The sequence below is a fragment of the Heptranchias perlo genome, chromosome X, assembly GCF_035084215.1.
Source record: "Heptranchias perlo isolate sHepPer1 chromosome X, sHepPer1.hap1, whole genome shotgun sequence".
In the NCBI taxonomy this organism is placed as follows: domain Eukaryota; kingdom Metazoa; phylum Chordata; class Chondrichthyes; order Hexanchiformes; family Hexanchidae; genus Heptranchias; species Heptranchias perlo.
Window position 1 is genome coordinate 25522543 of NC_090370.1, and position 26037 is coordinate 25548579.

The following is a 26037-nucleotide window of genomic DNA, read 5'->3' on the forward strand; positions in this document are numbered from 1 at the left end:
CATAATAAAGTTTTTGTTTTGCTCATTCGAAAGTTGCCCCATTATATTTCGCTCTACTTTGCGCAATATTTCTGTCTGATTTCTCAGGACACGATTTATATTAATTCAAATAAACCAAACTGAAACACAAATAAAAACTGAGCGCAAAGTTTCAACGGCGACCGTCAAAAGTGAAAGGGATAAAATATAGAAAAAATTAAAACCGAAAATGTTGGAAAGACTCAGCAGGTCCGGCAGCATCTGTGGAGAAGAGAAGCTCGGGTTAACGGTTCAGGACAATGACCCTTCTCTCGATCAGAAAGGTTAATCAGACATAATTTAAAAAAGGAACGGGAATCAGCAGAGGGAAAAACTTCAGAAAAACAATTAATTTCACTGAATCCGAGCAATTGTGTCCCGTATCCACCGTACAGATCAGGACAAATAATAATACAAAGAACAGAGTTAAATTCAACACTATGATGGAAATAAATGAATTTTAATAGTATTTTTTATATAAATTAGACCCGTTTGTGTTTTGGAAACACTGTCCCTCTGAACATCATCAAATTCAGTTCCAGTCTTGGTGTTCCTGAATTCAGCGTGCTGGGATTCAAACCTGTTGGAATTAACTGCTTGGAAGGCAGCGATACTCACCATTATAGCGCCTTATTTCACCAGGAGGGAGAAGTCGAGTGTTTCTGTGGAGTTTCGGACTGAATTGCTCCCTTTGGGTTTCTGGCACTTTAATCATAGACAATAAATAGTTCCCAAACATCAGTCCCTGAACAGACACAAGAAGCTGGTGGAATTTCTCATTCATAGATATTAAATAAGAGGATGGCAAAAGCGAATAGGAAGAGGTTCGGAAGAAGTCACCAAAACAATTAGGGAAGCAAACAGGAACCAGGAAATCAAATTATCAAGGAATATGAAAATAAATAGTAAATTATTCCACAGATACAAAAATAACAAAAGGAAAATCAGAATTGCTTGAGTGATGCACAAGATAAACTCACAGATAACGTCAGCGAAATGACAGCAATATTGAATTATTACTTTGCCTCAGTATTTACCTGAGAGATTAACAGGGTGAATATGATATTGGAGGAAGAGATCAATAAAGATATAAAGACATTTAAGTTCGAAAGGGCGGTTAAACTCCCGGTCCAGATGGATTGCACCCGCACATATTAAATGAAGCAAAGGAAGAGATCGCAGAGGCAATGTTACATGTGTAGGAAAAATCATCACAAGAAGGAACAGTGACAGAGGACTGGATGACAGCTAATGTGATTCTTATATTTTAATACAGGAGATAGAACAAGTCCAGGGAACTATAGACCAGTTAACTAAAGGTCGGTGGCAGGAATGATCATGGAATCTTTTACTCAATGATGCAATAGAAAAACATCTAGAAACCGAAAATATAATAAAGAATAGTCAGCACGGATTTCAGAAAGGGAAGGTTTAACAGTTTGGCCAAAGGTTTGACAGTTTAAATTACAGTTCAACATAACTTATTTGCTTTTCAATTCTATTCCTCTGGAAATAAACCACAGTGCTGTGTTTGCTTTTTTATGTCCATATCATCCTGTGCTGCTACTTTTAATGATTTGTCAATCTGTACCCCGAAATCCCTTTGCTCTTTTACCCCATTTAGACTCTTATTTTCCAAGCAGTATGTGGCCTCCTTATTCCCCCAAGCAAAATGCACCACCTCACACCTTTCTACATGGAAATTCAATGGCCATTTACACCGCCTTTCAGCAAGCTGATTAAAGTCGTCTTGTATTTTGTTGCAATCTTCCTCGGTATCGACAATACCCCCTAAATTAATTGCAAGAATTTAACACACCATTACAACGAAGGTTTCGTCTTACAAAATGTACTTGCAGCTCGTCTTCATTCCCAGTTTTTCTAAATCCCACTCGTGCAATATAATGTGAAGAATTAGTTTCTGTTCTCTCCCTCTCTCATCTTCAAACTTCACTGTCCCGGGGTTCGGGCTGCTCCTGCACACTCTCCAATTTCTCGCCCTCGTCTCTCGCCCGGACACGCCCTGGCGTACCATCCTGCCGTCCGGCGGAGGCGGGGGTCCCCAGTGGAGGGCTCTGTACTCAGGGATCCTCCCGTGTTACATCGGGGATCTGGGGTGGAGGGTGTTGCACGGAGCAGTCGCGTCCAATAGGCGTTCACGCCATTTCACGGACACCCAGGCCGCCTGCAATTTCTGCGGCCTGGAGGAGTCCGTGTTTCACTTGTTCACCGGGTGTGGGAGACTGCAGCCCCTGTTTGATTATTTGGAGGGGCTGCTCCTGAAGTTCTGGCTGCACTTCAGTCCCACGCTCCTGATCTTTGGCCGCCCGGTGAGGAGGGGGGCGGGCAGGTCGGTGGACGTCCTCGTGGGCCTGCTCCTGGGCCTGTCCAAGGTGGCCATCCACAGGTCCAGGTTGCTCGGGGCCCGTGGGGGCGGTCGCTCGGCCTGTCTGCCTCTCTTCCGCGGAATGCTCCGTGCCCGGGTGGCCCTGGAGATGGAGCACGCGGTGTCTGCCGGTACGCTTGAGGCTTTCCGCCACCGGTGGGCACCGCAGGAGCTGGAGTGTATCCTGGACGAGGGAAATAAAATTTTAATTTGACACTTGGTTTTTGGTTTAAAAAAATAATTTAAAAAATGTCCCGGGGTTTGGGGACATCTACTGGCCGGAAACAGAACTGCAACAGTTCGGAACAAATTGCTGAAACCGGACAATGTGCAGTGTGAGCGTGTTTGTGATTGGTGGCGGATACTAAATCTGATTGGTTTCTTCAGATAGCCAATCAGAGAGTGAAAATAATAGACGACGTTGCATCTCTCCCAATGACCCAATCACAATCATTGCCTTCACCCATCCTTCATTACCATAGGGCTGTGGGGCTGTCGATTTAATCCGAGCTCGGAGCGGATTTGGGTCATTTCTGGGTCTGAAATTGAGTTTGAAAATGCCTGAGGACAAGAAAGCAGCTCCCAAAAAGGGCGCCAAGAAAACCTTGAGTAAAGCACCGGGCAAGGGCGGCAAGAAGCGGAGAAAGTCGAGGAAAGAGAGTTACTCCATCTACATCTACAAAGTGATGAAGCAGGTTCACCCCGACACCGGCATCTCGTCCAAGGCCATGAGCATCATGAACTCCTTTGTGACCGACATTTTCGAGCGCATCGCAGGTGAGGCTTCCCGCCTGGCCCATTACAACAAGCGGGCGACTATCAGCTCCCGGGAGATCCAGACCGCCGTGCGCCTGCTGTTGCCCGGGGAACTGGCCAAGCACGCCGTGTCAGAAGGGACAAAGGCGGTGACCAAATACACCAGCTCCAAGTAAAACTCCACAATGAACTGAAAAAAATAAACACAAAGGCCCTTTTAAGAGCCACCCACAGTCTCTCTGAAGACGCTGTACCGACACCTCTATATTTCAATTGCTAAATTTAAATCTGAGAGAGATAGCTTTTTGGCAACCAAAGGTATTAAGGGATATGGGCCAAAGGCGGGTATATGGAGTGAGATCACAGATCAGCCACGATCTTATCAAATGGCGGAGCAGGAAAGAGGGGCTGAATGGCCTACTCCCTGTTCCTATGTTCTTTTTCTTTTGTAATTTCTCTTGAAATCTGGAAGTTTCTCCTATTCACTGCGCGGTATAATCTATGTGTCGCTTTTTTATTTAATCCCAATAACCAAAAACGTGTCCTTGATCCTCTTATTCCCGCTAATATTCCGCCCTTTCCCCCGCATCTGGCCCGTCAGAGCCGTTTTAAGGCGGTGGATTACACTTCAGTCATTTCTTTCTCCTTTTCACCTTTGTTCATTATTCGGGAATATCACTTTCAGAACCGCAATCCTTTGTAAAGCAGCAATCCCGAAAGGGTGTTCACACCGAGTGCAGAACAGTCTAAAGACTCTGTCACTGTTCGACTTCTGACACCAGGAGTCTCGGCTCCGGTTTCGATCGCGCTGCAGCTCCTGTGAACAGGGATCAATCCACAATCTGTGGTTTGTTACTTTTACAAAGATTGAGCTGGAATCTGTCCCGTTACAAAATGGGGCTTTATTCCCGCCCGATTGAAAGCGAACGGTGGATGAAGGCGGATTTTAACCGGATTGTAAAAGATTCTGGAAGTTGTGACGGGAAATGAGGAATAACAGAGTAAAAGGAGAGAGATTTTTAAATCTTTGTCTTTACACGACATTATTTACTAAATCCGCTTCTTGTGTTGGAAATATATTGGCGGGCTTTTCAAATTTCATCAACTGTTCAGTTCGGTATTTTCTGCCCTTTTCTCATTGCCGGCTATTGATTGGTGAATAAAGCAGCTCTCTGATTGGTTCAACGAACAGCCCAATGAGATTGCGAATAGGTGGACCAATCACAAGTGCCCCCACTGTGTTCCTCCAGAAGGTATAAAAAGGGCGAGTTCGGGAGGATTTCTTCATTCTTTGTGAAAGTGTTTGTGAGATTGTGGAAATGTCTGGAAGAGGAAAAACCGGCGGTAAAGCTCGGGCCAAGGCCAAGTCTCGCTCATCCCGGGCCGGACTGCAGTTCCCTGTGGGCCGTGTTCACAGGCACCTGCGAAAGGGGAACTACGCTGAACGTGTGGGTGCCGGAGCCCCGGTCTATCTGGCCGCTGTGCTCGAGTATCTGACGGCTGAAATCCTCGAGCTGGCCGGCAACGCGGCCCGGGACAACAAGAAGACCCGCATCATCCCCAGACACCTGCAACTCGCCATCCGCAACGACGAGGAGCTCAACAAGCTCCTGGGACGGGTGACCATCGCTCAGGGCGGGGTGCTGCCTAATATCCAGGCCGTGCTGCTGCCGAAGAAAACCAGCAATGTGAGCACCAAGAGCAAGTAAAGCGGCCAAGATTTAATCTGATAACCCAAAGGCTCTTTTAAGAGCCACCCACTGTATCTTTGAAAGGGCTGGTTACTGACTGAAGAGAGTCAGGGATCAATTTAATAAGGACTTGATTCCGATTCGAGAACTAACAATAACTTGTTGATTACAAATGATCCAGATCGGTCTGTTGAAGTACTCGCTTCCGGACAGCAGATGTCGCCAACCTCCAATAGATTGATATTTGCAGTTTGTGTGGTGAATGAGACAAAATATCAAAATTGTCATTAAACTGGGCGGGTGGGATACAGAAATACCAGGGACGTTTGATCATCGGCATCAAGAGGCATTCTGTTGTGTTCCACCCAATATTATTTACAGTCTTATCCTCCGACAACACTTGTTCGCTCTTTATTATTTTACCCAGATTTGTAGAGCAGAAGCTGACTGATGTGTTGATTATTGTGTCAGCGATTACTGAATCAGTGAATCACATTTGTCTGTTATTGGATGTGAGCGAGGGAATTATTCTGTTCCTGTGTCAGTTGCGACTTCGTGCGGCCGTTGGCTGGTGCTTTACTGAAGGATTTCTTGGTGCCTTTCTTGGGAGCTGTTTTCTTGTCCTCAGGCATTTTCAAATTAAATTTCTGAACCAGAAATGAGACAAATCCGCTCCGAGCTCTGATGAAATAGGCAGCCCCACAGCCCTATGGTAATGAGGGATGGGTGAAGGCAATGATTGTGATTTGACGGATGGGAGTGATGCCACCTGACATAGAAAATATGAGTAAGAGTCGGCCATTCCGGCCTTCGGGTCTGCTCCGCCATTCGAAATGATCATAGCTGATCGTCGAACTCAGTACCCTGTTCCTGCTTTTTCCCCATATAGAAACATAGGAACAGGAGCAGGCCATTCAGCCCCTCCTGCCTGCTCTGCCATTTGATAAGATCATGGCTGATCTGTGATCGAACGCCATGTATTCGCCTTTGGCCCATATCCCTTAATACCTTTGGTTGCCAAAAAGCTATCCATCTCAGATTTAAATTTAGCAATTGAGCTGGTATCAATTGCCGTTTGCGGAAGAGAGTTCCAAACTTCGACCACCCTTTGTGTGGAGAAATGTTTTTTAATCTCGCTCCTGAAAGGTCTGACTCTAATATCCCTTGATCCCTTTAGCAGTAAGAAATATATCTATCTCATTCTTGAATACATCTAATGACTTGGCCTCAACTGCCTTCTGTGGTGGAGAATTCCACAGGTTCACCACCCTCTGAGTGAAGAATTTTCTCCTCATCTCGGTTCCAAATTGCATACCCCGTATCCTGAGACTCTGACCCCTGGTTCTGGACTCTCCAGCCATCGGGAACATCCTCCCTGCATCTGGTCTGTCTCGTCCTGTTAGAATTTTATATGTTTTGAAGAGATCACCTCTCATTCTTTTAACTCTAGTGAATACTGGCCGAGTCGACCCAATCTCTCCTCATACGTCAGTTCTGCCATCCCAGGAATCAGTCTGGTTAACCTTCGTTGCACTCCCTCCATGGCAAGGACATCCTTCCTCAGATAAGGAGACCAGAACTGCACACAATACTCCAGATGTGGTCTCACCAAGGCCCTGTATAACAGCAGTAAGACATCCCCAAAGACATCCCTGTTTCTTTCACTCTCTGATTGGATATCTGAAGGAATCAATCAGATTTAGTACCTGCCACCAATCACAAACACGCTCACACTGCACATTGTCCGGTTTCAGCAATTTGTTCCGAACTGTTGCAGTTCTGCTTCCGGCCAGTAGATGTCCCCAAACCCCGGGACAGTGAAGTTTGCAGATGAGAGAGGGACAGAACAGAAACTAATTCTTCACATTATATTGCACGAGTGGGATTTAGAAAAACTGGGAATGGAGACGAGCTGCAAATGCATTTTGTTTGACCAAACATTAGTTGTAATGCTGTGTTACATTCTTATAATTGATTTAGGGGGTTATAGTCAATACTGAGGAAGACTGCAACAAAGTAAGTCTGCAGAACGGCCGTGTTCATGACCATTGAATTTCAATATAGAAAGGTGTGAGCTGGTGCATTTTGCCTGGGGAACAAGTTGGCCACATACTGCTTGGAAAATAAGAGTCTAAACGGGGTAGAGGAGCAATGTAAATCGAGCTGAGAAATCAGAGAGGAATACTGCGCAATGTACAGTGAAATATAATGGGGAAAATTCACAACTATTGAATGAGTAAAACAAAACTTTATTATGAATATATTGTCCTCATTTTTTTACGATCAAAATGTGGAAAAATACGAGAGTAGAAGTTGGAGACAGAAACTTTCCTCACATTGCACATTGTCCTGTTTCTGTAACCACGACAGAAAATGTGAATTTGTTCCACTCTTTTGCAGTTCTCGCTTACGTCCAGTCGATGCCAGTCTCTGGTACTGTATATGAGAGTGGGGTTAATTCTGTATTTGTTGGTATCTGGTACTGTACACGAGTGTGGGATTTATTCTGTATCTGTCTGTCTCTTTTACTGTGTGTGAGTGTGGGATTTGTTCTGTATCTGTCAGTTTCTGGTACTTTACATGAGTGTGGGATTTATTCTGTATCTGTCAGTCTCTGGTACTGTCTGTGCGTGTGGGATTCATTCTGTGCCTGTCAGTCTCTGGTACTGTACATGTTTTTGGGGTTTATTCTGTATCTTTCACTCTCTGGTACTGTAAGCCAGTGTGGGCTTTATTCTGAATCTGTCTGTCTCCGGTGCTGTGTGCGAGTGTGGGTTTTATTCTGTATTTGTCACTCTCTGATACTGTATATGAGTGTGGGGTTTTATTCTGTATTTGTCACTCTCTGATACTATATATGAGTGTGGGACTAATTCTGTAACTGACATTCTCTGGTTCTTGCTGTGAGTGTGGGATTCATTCTGTATCTGTCATTCTCTGGTTGTTGCTGTGAGTGTGGAATTCATTCTGTATCAGCCATTCTCTGCTACTTTATCTCAGTGTGGGATTCATTCTGCAATTCAGTCTCTGAGCCAATGTGCAAGTCTGGATTCACTCTGTTTTCTTATTTCAGTTTACATTATTTTATTTGAAACTATATATTTAATACTTTAAAGTACATGCTTTTTTGTCGAGTGTTTAATTTGTAAATATTGATACACTTTTGGATTTTCTTTAATCAAACAATGTGTGTGAGTTTTGGAGCAGTGTTATATCTTAATCTCTGAACTCTATTGTGAATGACAATGTACCTTTCAATCTGTTCACGGTGAAATTATTGGACTGGTATATAATGTGTAACTCAGTCTATAATAATAGAATTAATTCTGTATCTCAGTCTGATACTGTATGAGATTTTTGGACTGGTGCGTAACATGTAGCTCAGTGCATGCTAATGGAATTGATGTTGTATCTTTGAGTCTGATATGGTATGAAATTGTTCGACTGCAATGTAATGTTTTGCTCAGTCTGCACTAATCGAATTCAAACATTATCTTTCAATATGACAATATAAGATTTTTGGACTGGCTTGTTATGTGTAACTCCGTCTGCAATAATGTGACTGTGAGATTCATTCTGTATCTGTCTGACTGTGGTACTTTGTGATTCATTCTGTTACTGTCAGTCTCCGGCACGTGTTAATTTGGGATTCACTCCATATCTGTCAGTCTCTGATGCTGTATTTGAGTGAGACATTCATTCCATTTCCATCAATCTCTGATACTGTCTATGAGTGATATAAATTCTGTATCTGTCAGTCTGTGCTACTGTCTGTGAGTGTGGGATTTGTTCTGTATCTATCAATCACTGGAACATTGTGTGAGTGTGAGAATCATTCTATTTGTCAGTCACTGTCACTGGATCTGAGTATGAGATTAATTCTTTATCTGTATCTAATTTGTATCTGTGTTTAGAATATGGCGTTCAAAACTGTATCTTTCATACCTAAATGTATAAATAATTTTTCCCAGTATTTAAGTGGTAGATAATCATATACTTTAAAATGTGATGCTGCAGGTTATAATCAGAGAATGAGTGCACTTTTTGGGCTACTCTTAAATCTGCATCGATGTGAACACAACTGTGATTTAGTGCATCTTCCAAACTGATATGGTGGCACTTTTGAACTTGTATATAATGTGTAGGTCAGTCTGCATGAATGCAATACTGTATATTTCAGTCTGAATCTGCATCAGATATTTTTTGTAGTGGTTTATAATATGTAGCTCAATCTGCACTAATGGAATTGATACTGTATCTTTCAATCTGACACTGAGATTTTTGGACTGGTACGTAATTTGTAACTCAGCCTGCACAAATGGAGGTGACTGCGAGATTGACTTTGTATCTCTCACTCCGTGATACTGTGTGGGATTCATTCTGTTTCTGTCAGTTTCCAGTATTGTATGTGGGTGTTGAATTCATTTTAAATATGCAATTTCTCAAACTGTCTGCCCGTGTGGGATTGAATCAATAACCTGGTACTCTATGATTTGAGAGATTCATTCTGTATATACAATCGCTGGTACTGTGTGTGAGTGTGGGATTCATTCTGTATCTAAGTCTCTGGTACTGTGTGTGAGTGTGGGTTTCAGTCTTTTTATACAGTCTCTAATATTGTGTGTGTTGAATTCATTACATATATGCAGTTTCTCAAACTCTAAGTTTGTGATTCAGTCTGAATCTCTCAGTCTCTGGTACTGTGAGTGTGGGATTCATACTTTATCTGCCAGTATCTGGTACATTATGAGAGTGTGGGACTCATTCTGTATCTGTCAATTCTGGTACCATACATGAGTGCGGGATTCATTCTGTATCTGTCTATAATTATTCTCTCAGATTATATTATGGCATTCAATACTGTAGCTTTAATATCTTCATGTTTAGTTTTTCTCACTATTTAATTGGTAAATATGGATAAACTTTAGGATTTGTTGCTGGAGGTTTTTAATCAGATAATTTGTGTGCTTTTTGGACCACTATTAAATCTATATTTCTGTGTAATATTGTGAATGATAATATATATTTCAAACTGATAGTGATTTTTGAATTGGTACATAATGTGCAGCTCAGTCTGTACTATTGTAATCGATACTGTGTCTTTCAATCTAATATTGTATGAGAATTTTGGACTGGTATGTAATTTATATCTCAGTCAGCACTAATAGAATTGATACAGGATCTTTACATCTCATACAATGAGTGTATTATAAACTGGTCTATAATTTGTTTCTCAGGTTACACTGTCACAGCATTTCTCAATCTGATAATGTACATGTGTTTAAGACTTGCCTGCAGTTTGTCTCTCATGATAACACTATTTGAATCGATACTGCATGTATTAAACTCACATGTGAGAGTTCAGGGCGAGTATTCAATTGAAATCTCGAGGTACATTATTGGGGTTCATTCTGTACCTTTGAATCGGGTACCATGTGTGATTTCTATCTGGTATTTAATTCGGAGCTAATGTTGCCCTATTGTGAGATTGACACAGTGCCTTTCAATCTGAAAGCATGATTTTGAACTGGGATTTTTGCATCCACCTGTCAGCGGGACTGAGTTCGGGGGAAATGGTGAACAGCGTCTGCCTCACCTGCTCTGTTTGATGGTTGGATTGAAAATGTGTCTCTGGAACTTGGGATCAGTGTGGGACTGACCACTTCTGCTGTCTGAGACTGTGGAACTGATGACCTGTCTGTGTCTCTGTGTGTGATAATGTACCTACTGTTTGTGAGAAGGAGCTGGCCGCACTGTTCCTTCTGCCTCGGGTGGAGGAAACATCACATTTATTCTGGGTCCTTCAAGGATTTGCCTGTAGAAAGAAAATTATATCTTGTTACTCAGGAACAGGTGAAGTAGAAAATACAAAAGTGATCAATTTAATATCTCTGTTAATGATCATTTCGAATATCCACAAGTGAAAACCAGTGATACAAAGAGTGTCAGTGTCTGACTCCACTGCAGTACTGCAGCTCTCAGCTTCTGTATACCAGGTGTGTTGGGCGATTTTAAAACAATTTAGTGACATCCAGACAGAACCCAACCCCTGCACTGAACCATGAATGGGACTACCCGATGGGGCGGGGACCTTTGTGCAGGTCAGGTTTCGAATCTCCTCTCCCATGGGACTAACCGTTCAACTGAAAGCAAAGAGCCGCTGTTTGAAATGTGTCCTTCACACTTCTCACCTGGTGCCGGCAGTAGATGCTTTTTGTTTCACTCCCCACATCCTGACTGTCCGGCTCTGTTTCCACTGTTCACTGTCCAATCACAATAAACAGAATGAGACTGGAACTAAACCAGGAACAATTCACTCCTGGTTTGGGGAGTCAAAGCAGCAATGATTTTAATAGCAGGTTCTTGACATTCTGTCTCCCTTCCCCTGGACACACACAGCAGGTTCTTCCCATTCTGTCTCCCACACCCTGGACACACACAGCCCGAGAATGCCCTCTCCCTTCCCCCACTCACTCCATGTTCCGGGACCAGTTCCTGATCCACTCCGCCTCTTACAAACAGCCCCCGGACTCCCCCTGACCTTCCCCCGGACTCAATGCCGATCTCTGAGCCCATCTGCGGACACGGTCCCGAAGCGATGAGCTGCTGTAACGAGGCTGCTCTTTGCTCCCTTCCCCCGGGGGCCGTGATCTCTCCATTCCCGGCTGTTTTTAACCATCTTCTTCCGCTCACTGAGGGAATGTCGCCCACAGGCCGAGCTGGGGGGGGGGGAGCGCGCATGCGCTCTTCTGCTCACCAGCGCTGAGGGCGGGGCTGAATCACGCATGCGCAGATATCTGGTTTAATTCCCGATACAAAAATCGATGGAAACTTTCCCCAATTGGAATTTTTCAGAGTCTGAGCAAAGGAAGTGGGGGAAAGGTCAGAGGGAATGGGGTCCACAGGCAGTGCAGGAACAGGCACCAGAATGGGAAACAGATGGGATTCCACCGGTGCCGAACGCTGGAATCCAGACTGACTTTACAATCTCCAACTATTGAACGAGATGTTTCCATCCCTGCTGTTCCTCTCGGTATATTTTGATGGTAAAGGGTCTATCAGAGATAACGTGGGCGGCTGTGGAATGAGCCAACGTGTTCTGTTCATTCTTGGTTCCTCTACTGATAAAGTAACGCGTGAACCCGAAACTGGAGGGAGGATTTCTCAAACCAATCCTGGAGAAACATGGGAGGAAAGTGGGGCTCGGTGTATTTGCTGGGACTGTGCAGGATGAATATCTGACGGCAACAGTCCCAGTTTATTTCAATCAGAGTGAAACTCTCGGTCACTGAGAGTAATACTGAACGGCCCTCTGCTGCAAGATTACAAAGGGTACAATATGCAAGAGAGGATTAAATGTGTGACACTGTCCCTGAGAGTGGGATTAATAACGTGTCTGTCTCTGGAATAAGATCAGTTAGAGATGAGACTGCATCTTCTGTCATTCAACCTTGGAATAGCAATTGGAATGGAATGATTCCCTATTTGTTACTGGGTGAAAACCGCTCATTACAGCTCAGTTTCTCTGTCTCTCTTGTACTTTATATGGAGGTGCGATACTGTTATTGAGCATCATACAGACACACTGATGGGAAGTGTGAGACTGATACTGTGCCTGTCTGTATCTCTCTCTCGAGCGCTGTCCATGAAGCTGGGATAATGTTTGCTGAGCGTGAAACGGACACATTGATGGGATGTGTGAGACTGATTCTGCGTCTGTCTGACTGTGTCTCTGTCTGTCCGTTTATCAGCCGGTCCGTCTCTCTCTCTCTCTCTCTTTAGTTCTGCACATGAATGCGGGGCACTGTTACTGAGCGTAATATAGACCCACTGATGGAATGTGAAAGACTGATTCTGTGTCTGTGTTCTGTTGGTGAGACGATTACTCTCCCTTCTACTGTATATGAGCCGGTCTGACGGTGCATTTATCCGCCGAAAAGTAAAGGTGGCGAGAAACAGCCTGTAACAGTCTGACTCCGGACTGTCTGTGAGTGTTGAATTTATTCAGTAACCAGCCGTCTCTGGGTGTTGAGAATGGGATGGATCGGACGCCAGTTACTATTGCCTGTCAGTCAGTTTAGCAGGAGAAGGAAACACAGAGAGACTGGAGGAGCCCAGAGCGGATAATTTGAATTTTCAACTTAACCAAACATATTTCTGTGTGCGAACAATACAATAATGTAAAAGCAGACATGGATTATCACAGCCAGAGCTGTGATTGGCTCCTGTCCCTGAATCTGGAGACCAGAGACTGTGAGGAGCGCCGGCCTCAGAGTGTTTAACAGTTCCTGAGCTGGGAAACTACAACCAACCCCGAGAATCCGCAGCACAGGCCGAGCGGGGAGGAAAGTCTGTCCCGGGAATTGTCAATGTGGCGAACAGTTTGTCCTGTGAATGTACAGATGTGAACATTGTGTCAGAGAGAGTGTGTGAAATGGGCGGGCGGGTTACATTAATGCCACTGTGTTTGTGTGGCCGGTCTCATCGCCGGATGTCCGAGTCCCTTTTGAGTAAAATTAAAAAAAAATCCCTGTCAAAGGATCGCCCTCCTCCCCTGCCGAGACCCGAAGTGAAAATATAAGGTCCGGTTTTAGTTCAATTCAAGATTTCAGCCGAAAAACAGAAATCATGTCAGCGATCGGGTGAGAGAGCGCGATCAGTGCAGCAATGAAACGGGTTTAAATCGAAACTGGTGCTTTTAATTCCGGTGAAAGTTTTTCGACAGCAAACATTCCGGTGTTGGAGATGGGAAGGGGCTAGTCTGGGACTCTGGAGTGCTGGATTATAATTAGAATCGGGTAGTTTAAGAGGAGAGAGAAACACAGAGAGGCTGGAGGTGCCGAGAGCTGACAGCAGGGTGTCTCCGCCCCGTCCGCTCTGGGCCTTTAAGTTGCTCTGTGCCGCCGCCTCTCGTTTCATTTCTGACCCAGCTCTGACTGACAGAGAGATTTTCTTCAGAGTCCCGGACATGACAGATACTGCAGCCGCCGAAACCGCACCTCCCGCTGCCGCTCAAACCAATGCTCCGAAGAAGAAGAAGGCGGTTCACCGACCCAAGACAGCCGGTCCCAAATTGGGCGAACAGATCCTCAAGATTGTGGCGGATTGCAAGGATCGCAAGGGGATATCCCTGGCCGCGATAAAGAAGGTTCTGGCTACCAAAGGCCTGGATGTGGAGAAGCACCGGACCCAGATCAAATTAAGTATCAAGAGAAATGTGGAAAAAGGCTCCCTGGTGCAGATCAAGGGCACGGGCGCCTCGGGCTCCTTCAGAGTCGCTAAGAAGGAAGCCCAGGAAAAAGTGGGAAAGAAGGTGAAGAAACAAGGAACCAAGAAATCTCCCGGAAAGAAACCAGCGGCCAAGAAACCAGCGGCCAAGAAACCAGCGGCCAGGAAATTAACGGCCAAGAAACCAGCGGTCAAGAAAACAGCTGTCAAGAAATCGACCACAAAGAAGGCGGCGAAATCACCAATTAAGAAGAAAGCGGCTGTGAAGAAGCCCAAGACCCCCAAGCCAGTAAAGGCGAAGGCGAAGAAGGTACAAAAACCGAGCGCCAAGCCCAAACCGAAGAAAGCAGCAGGCAAAAAGAAGTAAAAAGTCAAGTGCAACTTGTGACCATCTGAACCCAACGGCTCTTCTCAGAGCCACCCACGTCTCTCAGAAAAGAGCTGATCCCGGAATCAGATGATTCCTGTCCCGGGGCCGGGCTCAGATTTCAGATTGAACTCATTTACAATAAACACAGGGTCCTGGTGACTCGCTGACATTCCCAACCCCCGCCCCACTCCCACTGTCTGATATAAAATAGAGAGAATGGGATACCCGGGCCGGGTCTCACTGTAACTGGGGGCGTGTTCACCTCCAGTCCCAGTTCATTCTTTTTCTCACAGATTCAGGGCCAGGGTCCGTGACAGGGGAAAACTGGCGGAGATCCGCCGCTATCACAATTCAAACCCCAACACATGAGATTCTCCAAATCAGCTGGAATAATGTGTTTGTAAACTGCTGAATCCGTCTGGGAGGGGATGCGTGGGAGATAGAATCGGGTCTGGGACTGAAATGGAAGCCGGCGGGTTGACTAGTGACAGAAAGGACTGTATTTAGGCAGAAATATTACTGACTGATAATTGTAACGGGGCTTATTTAAAAGCTCCGGGTTTCTGTAAATCCTTGAATATGAAGCCCGAGTCTGTCAGGGTTTGTGCGGAGCGCTGTGATTCGGTTCTATTATCGATGAACGGTTTAAAATTGGCGGGTGGAGAAAGCTGGAGTTGGAGCTGGAAGATCAGATACCGCTCTCCGCCCTGTCCATCACTCTGACTCTATCGCCCCTCCCTGTTTAATCTCACTCTGTCTGCTCCCCTCCATGTTTAATATCTCACTCTGTCTCCTCCCCTCCCTGTTTAATTTCTCACTCTGTCTCCGCCCCTCCATGTTTAATATCTCACTCTGTCTCCTCCCCTCCCTGTTTAATTTCTCACTCTGTCTCCTCCCCTCCCACTTTCACTCTGTGCATGTTTCAGTCAGGTCGGGGCAGTCTGCATAAAAAAGGGAACCAGCACGAGTTCGCTGTTCATTTCAGTGAAGAATTATCATGTCTGGAAGAGGTAAAGGAGGCAAAGGACTGGGCAAAGGTGGCGCCAAGCGGCACCGAAAAGTTCTTCGTGATAACATCCAGGGGATCACCAAACCAGCCATCCGCCGCCTGGCTCGCCGTGGCGGTGTCAAGCGGATCTCGGGTCTGATCTACGAGGAAACCCGTGGGGTACTGAAGGTTTTCTTGGAGAATGTGATCAGGGACGCGGTCACTTACACTGAACACGCCAAGCGCAAGACGGTCACGGCCATGGATGTGGTGTACGCTCTGAAACGGCAGGGCCGCACCCTCTATGGATTCGGCGGCTGAACGACTCGACCCTTTCCAACCAAACACAAAACAAAGGCTCTTCTAAGAGCCACCCACCGCCTCACAGAGAGAGCAGTGACCTGGGAAGGGGGAGTGGGACAATCTCGGGGTGGGGAAGTAGTTTCCGATATTCTATTAATATGGGGAGATTTCTCCAGCACTCGTTACAGGGAGATCAGAAAAACGGCCGGGGTTCTCGGCCATCCCGAGAGAAGGAGCGGAATTCCCGGTTTCACGGTATAAATGAACGGGCGGGGATGCAGAGTCTTTCCACAGACATTACATTCTTCACTCAGAGTAAAATCCCTCCTCACTCCCTCTCCCGCTCTGTTCTCTCTGCTCGGTGTTTATTTCTTGCCCTCATTCAAATATCAGTTCGATGTGAAGTTTCTGTTTGAGGAGCCGTTCACCGGGCCGGAACTGGCGGGATTTTTGAAATCGAAGCTGGACTTTGTCCCGCTTCCCACGGAAAGCAATGACCGGGACTTTATTCCCACCCGTTTACAGATAGGTCAGAGAATGAACCGGAATGTGAATCAGCCTGAGATTTGTGCTGACGAGTAGGAAATAATGGAGATTATAAAGAGAGAGATTCTTAAATTGCTGGAGCGAAATGAGATTTTCTTCAAACTGTTATTTGATGCTCTGAAATTGGCGGGCTTTTTGAAATTGATGATTAATTTCAGCTCAGCCAATTGGGGCCCAAGACCTCCCGCCGTTTCGTTCTGACTGTCAGAGCTCGGTTCAAATCTGCCAATCACAGGCCAGGGGCGGTCCCTCCCTGACTGGGGTCGGAATACAGCCAATCACAGTCTCGGGGCGGTCCCTCCCTGACTGGGGGTCGGAATACAGCCAATCACAGTCTCGGGGCGGTTCCTCACAGACACTTTAAAATGCAGCCCCAGAGCCGGCTCGCTATTAACAGTTTCTGTGTCTCAGGTTGTGTTGAGATCTGTTCAGAAAATGGCCAGGACCAAACAGACAGCGCGTAAATCGACCGGCGGGAAAGCTCCTCGCAAACAGTTGGCGACCAAAGCGGCCCGGAAGAGCGCTCCAGCCACTGGCGGAGTGAAGAAGCCTCATCGTTACAGACCCGGCACTGTGGCTCTGAGGGAGATCCGCCGCTACCAGAAATCCACCGAGCTGCTCATCCGCAAACTGCCCTTCCAGCGCCTGGTGCGAGAGATCGCTCAGGACTTCAAGACAGACCTGCGCTTCCAGAGCTCGGCCGTCATGGCCCTGCAGGAGGCCAGCGAGGCTTACCTGGTGGGGCTGTTTGAGGACACCAACCTGTGCGCTATCCACGCCAAGCGAGTCACCATCATGCCCAAAGACATCCAGCTGGCTCGCCGCATCCGCGGGGAGCGCGCTTAAACCCGACCCGCCTTCAGCACCAAGTGCAACAAAGGCTCTTTTCAGAGCCACCAAATCAGCAAAGGAAAGAGCTGTGATCTCCGGGGTTGAAATCGCAGGGCCGTGCAGTTCACAGAAATTTGATTAAATGGGAAATGCATAAAGGGGAGGGAGCGGATGTCAGACGCAAGGCCTGACAATCTGTTGGCCCATCATAACAGCGGAGAGATGGGAACAGAGCCGATCTACGTTTTGTGGCAGAAACAGCTGCTGTTCATTTTGGACGAAGATTCAGCACCAGAGAGGAGTGCCAATTCCAGACTGACCAACATGAGGAATTTGAAACGGAAACAGTTTCATTTTCACACACACGCAGGACTGGAGGGAGGTGAATTCCATCAGACTGACTCTCATCACCACCAGTGCCTCATTCGGACAGAGAAAGTTCTGGCAAACAGCTGCAGAAAGTTCTGATTCCGACCCCACTCTTTCACATGAGGTACATACACCCCCAGTGTCAAACTTACTGGGACATATATGCAGAGAGGGACTCGTGGAAAGCACGAGAGATACAAGTTCTCATTTCCAATGTCGTGTCAGCTTGGCTCGGTTGGAAACACTCGAATGTCGGAGTCAGGGGTTTCAAAGTTCAAGCCTCACTCCAACACTTTACTGGACATTTGAGTCCAGCACTGAAGGACAGGTGCAATCGGACGGGTCCTGAAACCCATGCTGGATGTAAGGAATCAGACTCGGATCATATAACGTTTCAGTCTATTCTCCCCCTGCAGATATAGTGGCAGAGGCTGTTTCAATGCAACTCGCACCAATAGATCGAAAGGCAGTGTGTCTTGCTCTCTATCAGCGCTAGAATCAGAAGCAGTGTAAAACATTAGTGTTACGTTCACTAACACTCGTAACTGATACAGGGTCAGAATCAATCCCTCAATCACATCCAACAACACGGGCAAATTTAACTCACATTCTTGATTCAGCAATCGCTGACACAATATTCAACACATCAGTCAGCTTCTGTTGCACAAATCTGGGTAAAATAACACAGACCGAGCAAGTGTTGTCGGAGGATGAGACTGTAAATAATATTGGGTGGAACACAACAGAATGCCTCTTGATGCCGATGATCAAACGTCCCTGGTATTTCTGTATCCCACCCGCCCAGTTTAATGACAATTTTGATATTTTGTCTCATTCACCACACAAACTGCAAATATCAATCTATTGGAGGTTGGCGACATCTGCTGTCCGGAAGCGAGTACTTCAACAGACCGATCTGGATCATTTGTTATCAACAAGTTATTGTTAGTTCTAGGATCGGAATAATAATTCATAGAGTTCATAGAGTTATACAGCACGGATACAGGCCCTTCGGCCCATCGTGTCCGCGCCGGCCATCAGCCCTGTCTACTCTAATCCCATATTCCAGCATTTGGTCCGTAGCCTTGTATGCTATGGCATTTCAAGTGCTCATCCAAATGCTTTTGAATGTTGTGAGGGTTCCTGCCTCCACAACCCTTTCAGGCAGTGAGTTCCAGACTCCAACCACCCTCTGGGTGAAAAAGTTCTTTCTCAAATCCCCTCTAAACCTCCCGCCTTTTACCTTGAATCTATGTCCCCTTGTTATAGTCCCCTCAACGAAGGGAAAAAGCTCCTTAGTATCCATCCTATCTGTGCCCCTCATAATTTTGTACACCTCAATCATGTCCCCCCTCAGCCTCCTCTGCTCCAAGGAAAACAAACCCAATCTTCCCAGTCTCTCTTCACAGCTGAAGCGCTCCAGCCCTGGTAACATCCTGGTGAATCTCCTCTGCACCCTCTCCAAAGCGATCACATCCTTCCTGTCGTCCGGCGACCAGAACTTATTAAATTGAGTCCTTATTAAATTGATTCCTGACTCTCTTCAGTCAGTAACAAGCCCTTTCAAAGATACAGTGGGTGGCTCTGAAAAGAGCCTTTGGGTTATCAGATTAAATCTTGGCCGCTTTACTTGCTCTTGGTGCTCACATTGCTGGTTTTCTTCGGCAGCAGCACGGCCTGGATATTAGGCAGCACCCCGCCCTGAGCGATGGTCACCCGTCCCAGGAGCTTGTCGAGCTCCTCGTCGTTGCGGATGGCGAGTTGCAGGTGTCTGGGGATGATGCGGGTTTTCTTGTTGTCCCGGGCCGCGTTGCCGGCCAGCTCGAGAATTTCAGCCGTCAGATACTCGAGCACAGCGGCCAGATAGACCGGGGCTCCGGCACCCACACGTTCAGCGTCGTTCCCCTTTCGCAGGTGCCTGTGAACACGGCCCACAGGGAACTGCAGTCCGGCCCAGGATGAGCGAGACTTGGCCTTGGCCCGAGTTTTACCGCCGGTTTTTCCTCTTCCAGACATTTCCACAATCTCACAAACACTTTCACAAAGAATGAAGAATGACTTTTGTATTCACCCTTCTGACAGACTGAAAGATTATCTGATTGGTTGTCCCTTGTTACACCTCATTTGCCTATTTCATTAACCAATCAGATAGCTGGAAATTAGAAGAGGGCGGGATTTACCGGCCTCAACGGTCAGACGAGGAATTTTATGAATTTCAAAAAGCCCGCCAATTTCAGTGCAGTGAAGGATCGGATTTCGATCAATGTCGCCCTGAGCACAAGATTTTAAACCCGTTCTTTGTATCTTGTCTTATTCAGCGCTCCCCGTCACTAATCGCTCGCCCTGTTTTAAAATCTGCTTTAAATTATGGCTCATTCGACCATCGCTTTCAAACTGCACCGGACGGGACTAAAGCCCCATTCACAGCATTCCGTGAAAGGACACATTTGAATTTAGTGTTTAGAAAAGTGAAACGTTATAGATTGGTCCCTTCTCAGAGCCGGGAGTGCTTCTGTGAAAAGAGGGACCCGGACAGAGCTCTCATTCTGCCCCGATTCCGCTGTTACTACAAGGGGTGGGGTTACTGTTAATCTGGGGACTTTCACGTCAGTCCATAAATATTTCAGAAACTGCATTCATAGAACGGAATTGCTGAGGGGGTCATAAAGGGGATGAGAGGCCAGAATAGTAATGCTTTAAGAACAAAACAAATCGGAAGGAGCGGATGATAAACTCGTGTTCATTTTTGGGGCCAGGGATTTGAACGGGGTAGTTCGAGTCACTTTTCGATTGGAATAATAATATTGCTGCAATAAAATGATCCTTAGTAAATATACAGGAAATGCAGCTCTTTCAGCGAGGTTGTGGGTGGCTCTTGAAAGAGCCGTTGTTTTTTTTTCACTTCATTGTGGAGTTTTACTTGGAGCTGGTGTATTTGGTCACCGCCTTTGTCCCTTCTGACACGGCGTGCTTGGCCAGTTCCCCAGGCAGCAGCAGGCGCACGGCGGTCTGGATCTCCCGGGAGCTGATAGTCGCCCGCTTGTTGTAATGGGCCAGGCGGGAAGCCTCACCTGCGATGCGCTCGAAAATGTCGTTCACAAAGGAGTTCATGATGCTCATGGCCTTGGACGAGATGCCGGTGTCGGGGTGAACCTGCTTCATCACTTTGTAGATGTAGATGGAGTAACTCTCCTTCCTCGACTTTCTCCGCTTCTTGCCGCCTTTGGCTGGTGCTTTACTCAAGGTTTTCTTGGCGCCCTTCTTGGGAGCTGCTTTCTTGTCCTCAGGCATTTTCAAACTCAATTTCAGACCCAGAAATGACCCAAATCCGCTCCGAGCTCGGATTAAATCGGCAGCCCCACAGCCCTATGGTAATGAGGGATGGGGGAAGCTAATAATTGTGATTGGGTCATTGGGAGTGAGGTCACAATAATTATTAACTGTAACTCTCTGATTGGTTTCTTCAAATATCCAATCAGATTTAATAACTGCCACCAATCACAAACACGCTCACACTGCACATTATCCGGTTTCAGCAATTTGTTCCGAACTGTTGCAGTTCTGCTTCCGGCCAGTAGATGTCCCCAAACCCCGGGACAGTGAAGTTTGCAGATGAGAGAGGGACAGAACAGAAACTAATTCTTCACATTATATTGCACGAGTGGGATTTAGAAAAACTGGGAATGGAGACGAGCTGCAAGTACATTTTGTTGGACCAAACATTAGTTGTAATGCTGTGTTAAATTCTTGTAATTAATTTAGGGGATGCAGCCTACACTGAGGAAGAATGCGACAAAATACAAGAAGAATTAATAAGCTTGCCGAAAGGCGGTGTAAATGGCCATTGAATTTCCATATAGAAAGGTGTGAGGTGGTGCATTTTGCTTGGGGGAATAAGGAGGCCACATACTGCTTGGAAAATAAGAGTCTAAATGGGGTAAAAGAGCAAAGGGATTTCGGGGTACAGATTGACAAATCATTAAAAGTAGCAGCACAGGATGATAATGCCATAAAAAGCGAACAAAGCACTGGGGTTTATTTCTAGCGGAATAGAATTGAAAAGCAAATAAGTTATGTTGAACTGTAATTTAAACTGTCAAACCTTCTGTCAAACTGTTTTATTATATTTTCGGTTTCTGGATGTTTTTCTGTTGCATCATTGAGTAAAAGATTCCATGATCAATCCAACCACCGACCTTTAGTTAACTGGTCTATAGTTCCCTGGACTTGTTTTATCACCTGATTTAAAATGTAAGAATCAGATTCGCTGTCATCCAGTCCTCTGGCACTATTCCTTTTTGTGATGATTTTTTCCTATATATGTAACAATGCCTCTGCTATCTCTATCCTTGCTTCATTTAATATGCACAGATGCAATCTCTCTGGACCAGGAGTTTAACCATGCTTTCTAACTTAAATGCCTTGATATCTTTATTGACCTCTTCCTCTAACGTATTCACCCTGTTAATCTCCCGGGTAAATACTGAGACAAAGTAACAATTCAATATTTCTGCCATTTCGCTGACGTTATCTGTGAGTTTATCTCGTGCATCACTTTGTGGCACTCAAGATATTCTGATTTTCCTTTTGATATTTTTGTGTCAGTGGAATAATTTACTATTTCTTTTTATATTCCTTGATAATTTGATTTCCTGGTTCCTGTTTACTTCTTCCGAACACGACAGGAAGGATGTGATCGCTTTGGAGAGGGTGCAGAGGAGATTCACCAGGATGTTACCAGGGCTGGAGCGCTTCAGCTATGAAGAGAGACTGGGAAGATTGGGTTTGTTTTCCTTGGAGCAGAGGAGGCTGAGGGGGGACAAGATTGAGGTGTACAAAATTATGAGGGGCACAGATAGGATGGATACTAAGGAGCTTTTTCCCTTCGTTGAGGGTTCTATAACAAGGGGACATAGATTCAAGTTAAAAGGCGGGAGGTTTAGAGGGGATTTGAGAAAGAACTTTTTCACCCAGAGGGTGGTTGGAGTCTGGAACTCACTGCCTGAAAGGGTTGTGGAGGCAGGAACCCTCACAACATTCAAGAAGCATTTGGATGAGCACTTGAAATGCCATAGCATACAAGGCTATGGACCAAATGCTGGAATATGGGATTAGAGTAGACAGGGCTGATGGCCGGCGCGGACACGATGGGCCGAAGGGCCTCTATCCGTGCTGTATAACTCTATGACTATGACTCTTCCTATTCGCTTTTGCCATCCTCTTATTTAATATCTATAAATGAGAAATTCCACCAGCTTGTTGTGTCTGTTCAGGGACTGATGTTTGGGAACTATTTATTGTCTATGATTAAAGTGCCAGAAACCCAAAGGGAGCAATTCAGTCCGAAACTCCACAGAAACACTCGACTTCTCCCTCCTGGTGAAATAAGGCGCTATAATGGTGAGTATAGCTGCCTTCCAAGCAGTTCATTCCAACAGGTTTGAATCCCAGCACGCTGAATTCAGAAACACCAAGACTGGAACTGAATTTGATGATGTTCAGAGGGACAGTGTTTCCAAAACACAAACGGGTCTAATTCATGTAAAAATAATTCTAAAATTAATTTATTTCCCCCATATCGTTGAATTTAACTCTGTTCCTTTGTATTATTATTTGCCCTGATCTGAATGGTGGATACGAGACACAATTGCTCGGATTCAGTGAAATTCATTGATTTTCTGAAGGTTTTCCGTCTGCTGATTCCCGTTCCTTATTTAAATTATATCGGATTAACCTTTCTGATCTCTGGAAGGGTCATAGCCCTGAACCTTCAACCCGAGCTTCCCTTCTCCACAGATGCTGCTGGACCTGCTGAGTCTTTCCAGCATTTTCGGTTTTAAGTTTTTCGATAATTTGTCCCTTTCACTTTTGACGGTCGCCGTTCAAACTTCCAGATTTGCGCTCGGTTTTTATTTGTGTTTCAGTTCGGTTTATTTGGATTGATATAAATCGTGTCCTGAGAAATCAGACAGAAATATTGCGCAATGTAGAGTAAAATATAATGGAGCAACTTTCGAATGAGCAAAACAAAAACTTTATTATGAATCAATTGTCCAATTTTTCACTGACAAAATATGAAAAAATACGAGAGCAGAAGTTACAGAGAGAAACTATTTCCTCACATTGCACATTGTCCTGAATCTGTGACAACGACAGATGATGTGAATTTGTTCCACTCTGTTACAGTTCTCACTTATGGCCAGTAGATGTCAGATTGGATCAGAGTGCGAGATTAATTCTCTGTCTGTCAGTCTCTGATACTGTACGTGAGAGTGGGATTCATTCTGTTTCTGTCAATCTCTGGTACTGTGTGTGAGTGTGGGATTCATTTGGTATCTGTCAATCTCTGGTGCTGTCTGTGAGTGTGGGATTCATTCGGTATCTCTCAATCTCTGGTATTTTATCTCAGTATGGGATTCATTCTGTAACTCAGTCTCTGGGAAAAGTGCAAGTCTGGATTTGTTCTGTATTCTTATTTCAGGTTACAGTATGGTGCTTGAAACTGTGTCTTTAATTCACAAATGTATGCAAATCTTTTGTCCGGCATTAATGTGTAAATATGGATATGCTTTTGGATTTTGTTTTAATCAAACAACGTGTGTGAGTTTTGCTGTGTGATTGTATCTTAATCTCTGTGAAGATAATGTTCACTTCAACCTTTTACTGTGGAATTATTGGACTGGTATTTATTGTGTAGCTCAGTCTGGGCTAGTGGAATTGATATTGTATGTTTCAGTCTGACACTGAATGAGATTTTTGGATTGGTGTGTTCGGTGTCGCTCAGTCTGTACTAATGGAATTGATACTGTACGTTTCAGTCTGACACTGAATGAAATTTTTGGACTGGTGTGTGATGTGTGGTTCTCCCTGTACCAATGGAATTGACACTCTAACTTTCAGTCAGACACAGCGAGGGATTTTTGGACTGCTTTGTTATGTGTAGCTTAGACTACACTAAAAGGATTCATACTGTATGTTTCAGTATGATAATGTATGAGATTTTTGGACGATATATAATGTGCAGCTCAGTCTGCACTAATGGAATTCATACTGTACCTTTCAGTCAGATACTGTGTAATATATTTAGACTGGTTTGTAAGGTGTAGTTCAGTCTACACTAATGGAGTTGATACTGTGTATTTCAATTTGACACTGAATGTGACTTTTGGACTGGTATCTAATGTATACCTCAGTCTGCACTAATGGGATTGATACTGTATCTTCCAGTCGAATACTGTGTGAGATTTTTATACTGATATGCAACGTGTAGGTCATTCTGTATTAATCACATCGACACTATATATTTCACAATAATACTGTACCAGATTTTTGGACAGGTATCTGTTGTGAACCTCTGTCTGCAATAAAGGAATTGACACTGTGCCTTTCATTTGACACAATGTGATTTTTGGACAGGTAACTAATGTGTACCTCAGTCTGCACTAATGGGATTGATACTGTATCTTCCAGTACGATACATTATGCGAATTTTGGACTGGTATATAATGTGGAGCTCAATCTGCACTTATGGAATTGATACTGTATCTTTCAACCTGACACTGAGATTTTTGGACTGGTATGTGATATGTTGCTCAGTCTGCACTCATGGGTTTGATACTCTCTCTTTCAGTCTTATACTGTATGAGAATTTTGGACTGGTATCTAATGTGTACCTCAGTCTGCAGTGAATAAATTGAAACTGTACATTTCATTCTGACACTATGAAGTTTTTGGACATATATGTGAGTCAAAAATGGGTAACATCTGAACTGGTATCTAATTTGTATCTCAGTGTACAATAGTGGCATGAATACTGCATCTTTAAACTCATAATGTGTGTGAGTTGTGGGCTGGTATTTAATTTGAATCTTGGAGCACACTATTGTGATTCATTCTGTACCTATCAATCAGTGCCATGTGTCAGTTCTATCTGGTATTTAATTTGTAGCTAAGGCTGAACTAAAGAGAGATTGACACAGTGCCTTTCAATCTGATACTGGGTGTGATTTTGGACTGGGAATTATTTATCTGCTGGTCAGCAGTACTGAGTCGTTGTGAAATGGAAATTACGTCTGTCTCTCCTGCTCTGTTTGAGTGTTGGATTGGGGTCAGTGTGCGACTGACTATTTCCACTGTGGGACTGATGACCTGTCTGTGTCTCTGTGCTCTGTGAGTGATAATGTACTTACTGTGTGTGAGAAGGAGCTGGCTGCACTGACTGCTCCTTGTGGCTCGGGTGGAATAAACATCACACTGATTCTGGGTCCTTCAAGGATTTGACTGCAGGAAGAAAAAGTATCTCTTGTAACTCAAGAACAGGTGAAGTGGAAAATACAAAAATGATCAATTGAATCTCTCCGTTAATAATCATTGTAATATCCACAAATGAAAACCAGCGATACAAACAGTGTCAGTGTCTGACTCCACTGCAGTACTGCAGCTCTCAGCTTCTGCACACCAGGTGTGTTGGGCTGTTTGACAATAATTTGGTGACATCCAGACACAACACAACCCCTGCACTGATCCATGAATGGCACTACCCGATGGGGCA

General features: G+C 45.0%; 4 protein-coding genes and 1 pseudogene across 4 annotated transcripts; 3 read left to right on the forward strand and 2 right to left on the reverse strand.

The window, feature by feature from the left end:
- The window catches only part of LOC137306989 (histone H2AX-like), a 127066-nt pseudogene extending 107564 nt beyond the window's left edge, over positions 1-19502 (reverse strand).
- On the forward strand, positions 2962-3336 carry LOC137307145 (histone H2B 1/2-like). The gene has a single exon (XM_067976468.1). It carries the CDS (start codon positions 2962-2964, stop codon positions 3334-3336), a length of 375 nt encoding a protein of 124 aa, XP_067832569.1.
- LOC137307100 (histone H2A.J-like) lies at positions 4465-4869 on the forward strand. Its single transcript, XM_067976423.1, has one exon. It carries the CDS (start codon positions 4480-4482, stop codon positions 4867-4869), a length of 390 nt encoding a protein of 129 aa, XP_067832524.1. The 5' UTR covers positions 4465-4479.
- LOC137307102 (histone H4) lies at positions 15445-15814 on the forward strand. Its single transcript, XM_067976424.1, has one exon. It carries the CDS (start codon positions 15447-15449, stop codon positions 15756-15758), a length of 312 nt encoding a protein of 103 aa, XP_067832525.1. The 5' UTR covers positions 15445-15446; the 3' UTR covers positions 15759-15814.
- Positions 19503-20402: 900 nt separating the features above from the next.
- Positions 20403-20787, reverse strand: LOC137307104 (histone H2B 1/2-like). Its single transcript, XM_067976425.1, has one exon. The coding sequence runs from the start codon at positions 20775-20777 to the stop codon at positions 20403-20405; it is 375 nt and encodes a 124-aa protein (XP_067832526.1). The 5' UTR covers positions 20778-20787.
- Positions 20788-26037: the final 5250 nt, after the last annotated feature.

Coding starts and splice junctions, on each gene's coding strand:
- LOC137307102 (XM_067976424.1), top strand. CDS start 15,447: ATGTCTGGAAGAGGTAAAGGAGGCAAAGGACTGGGCAAAGGTGGCGCC.
- LOC137307100 (XM_067976423.1), top strand. CDS start 4,480: ATGTCTGGAAGAGGAAAAACCGGCGGTAAAGCTCGGGCCAAGGCCAAG.
- LOC137307145 (XM_067976468.1), top strand. CDS start 2,962: ATGCCTGAGGACAAGAAAGCAGCTCCCAAAAAGGGCGCCAAGAAAACC.
- LOC137307104 (XM_067976425.1), bottom strand. CDS start 20,777: ATGCCTGAGGACAAGAAAGCAGCTCCCAAGAAGGGCGCCAAGAAAACC.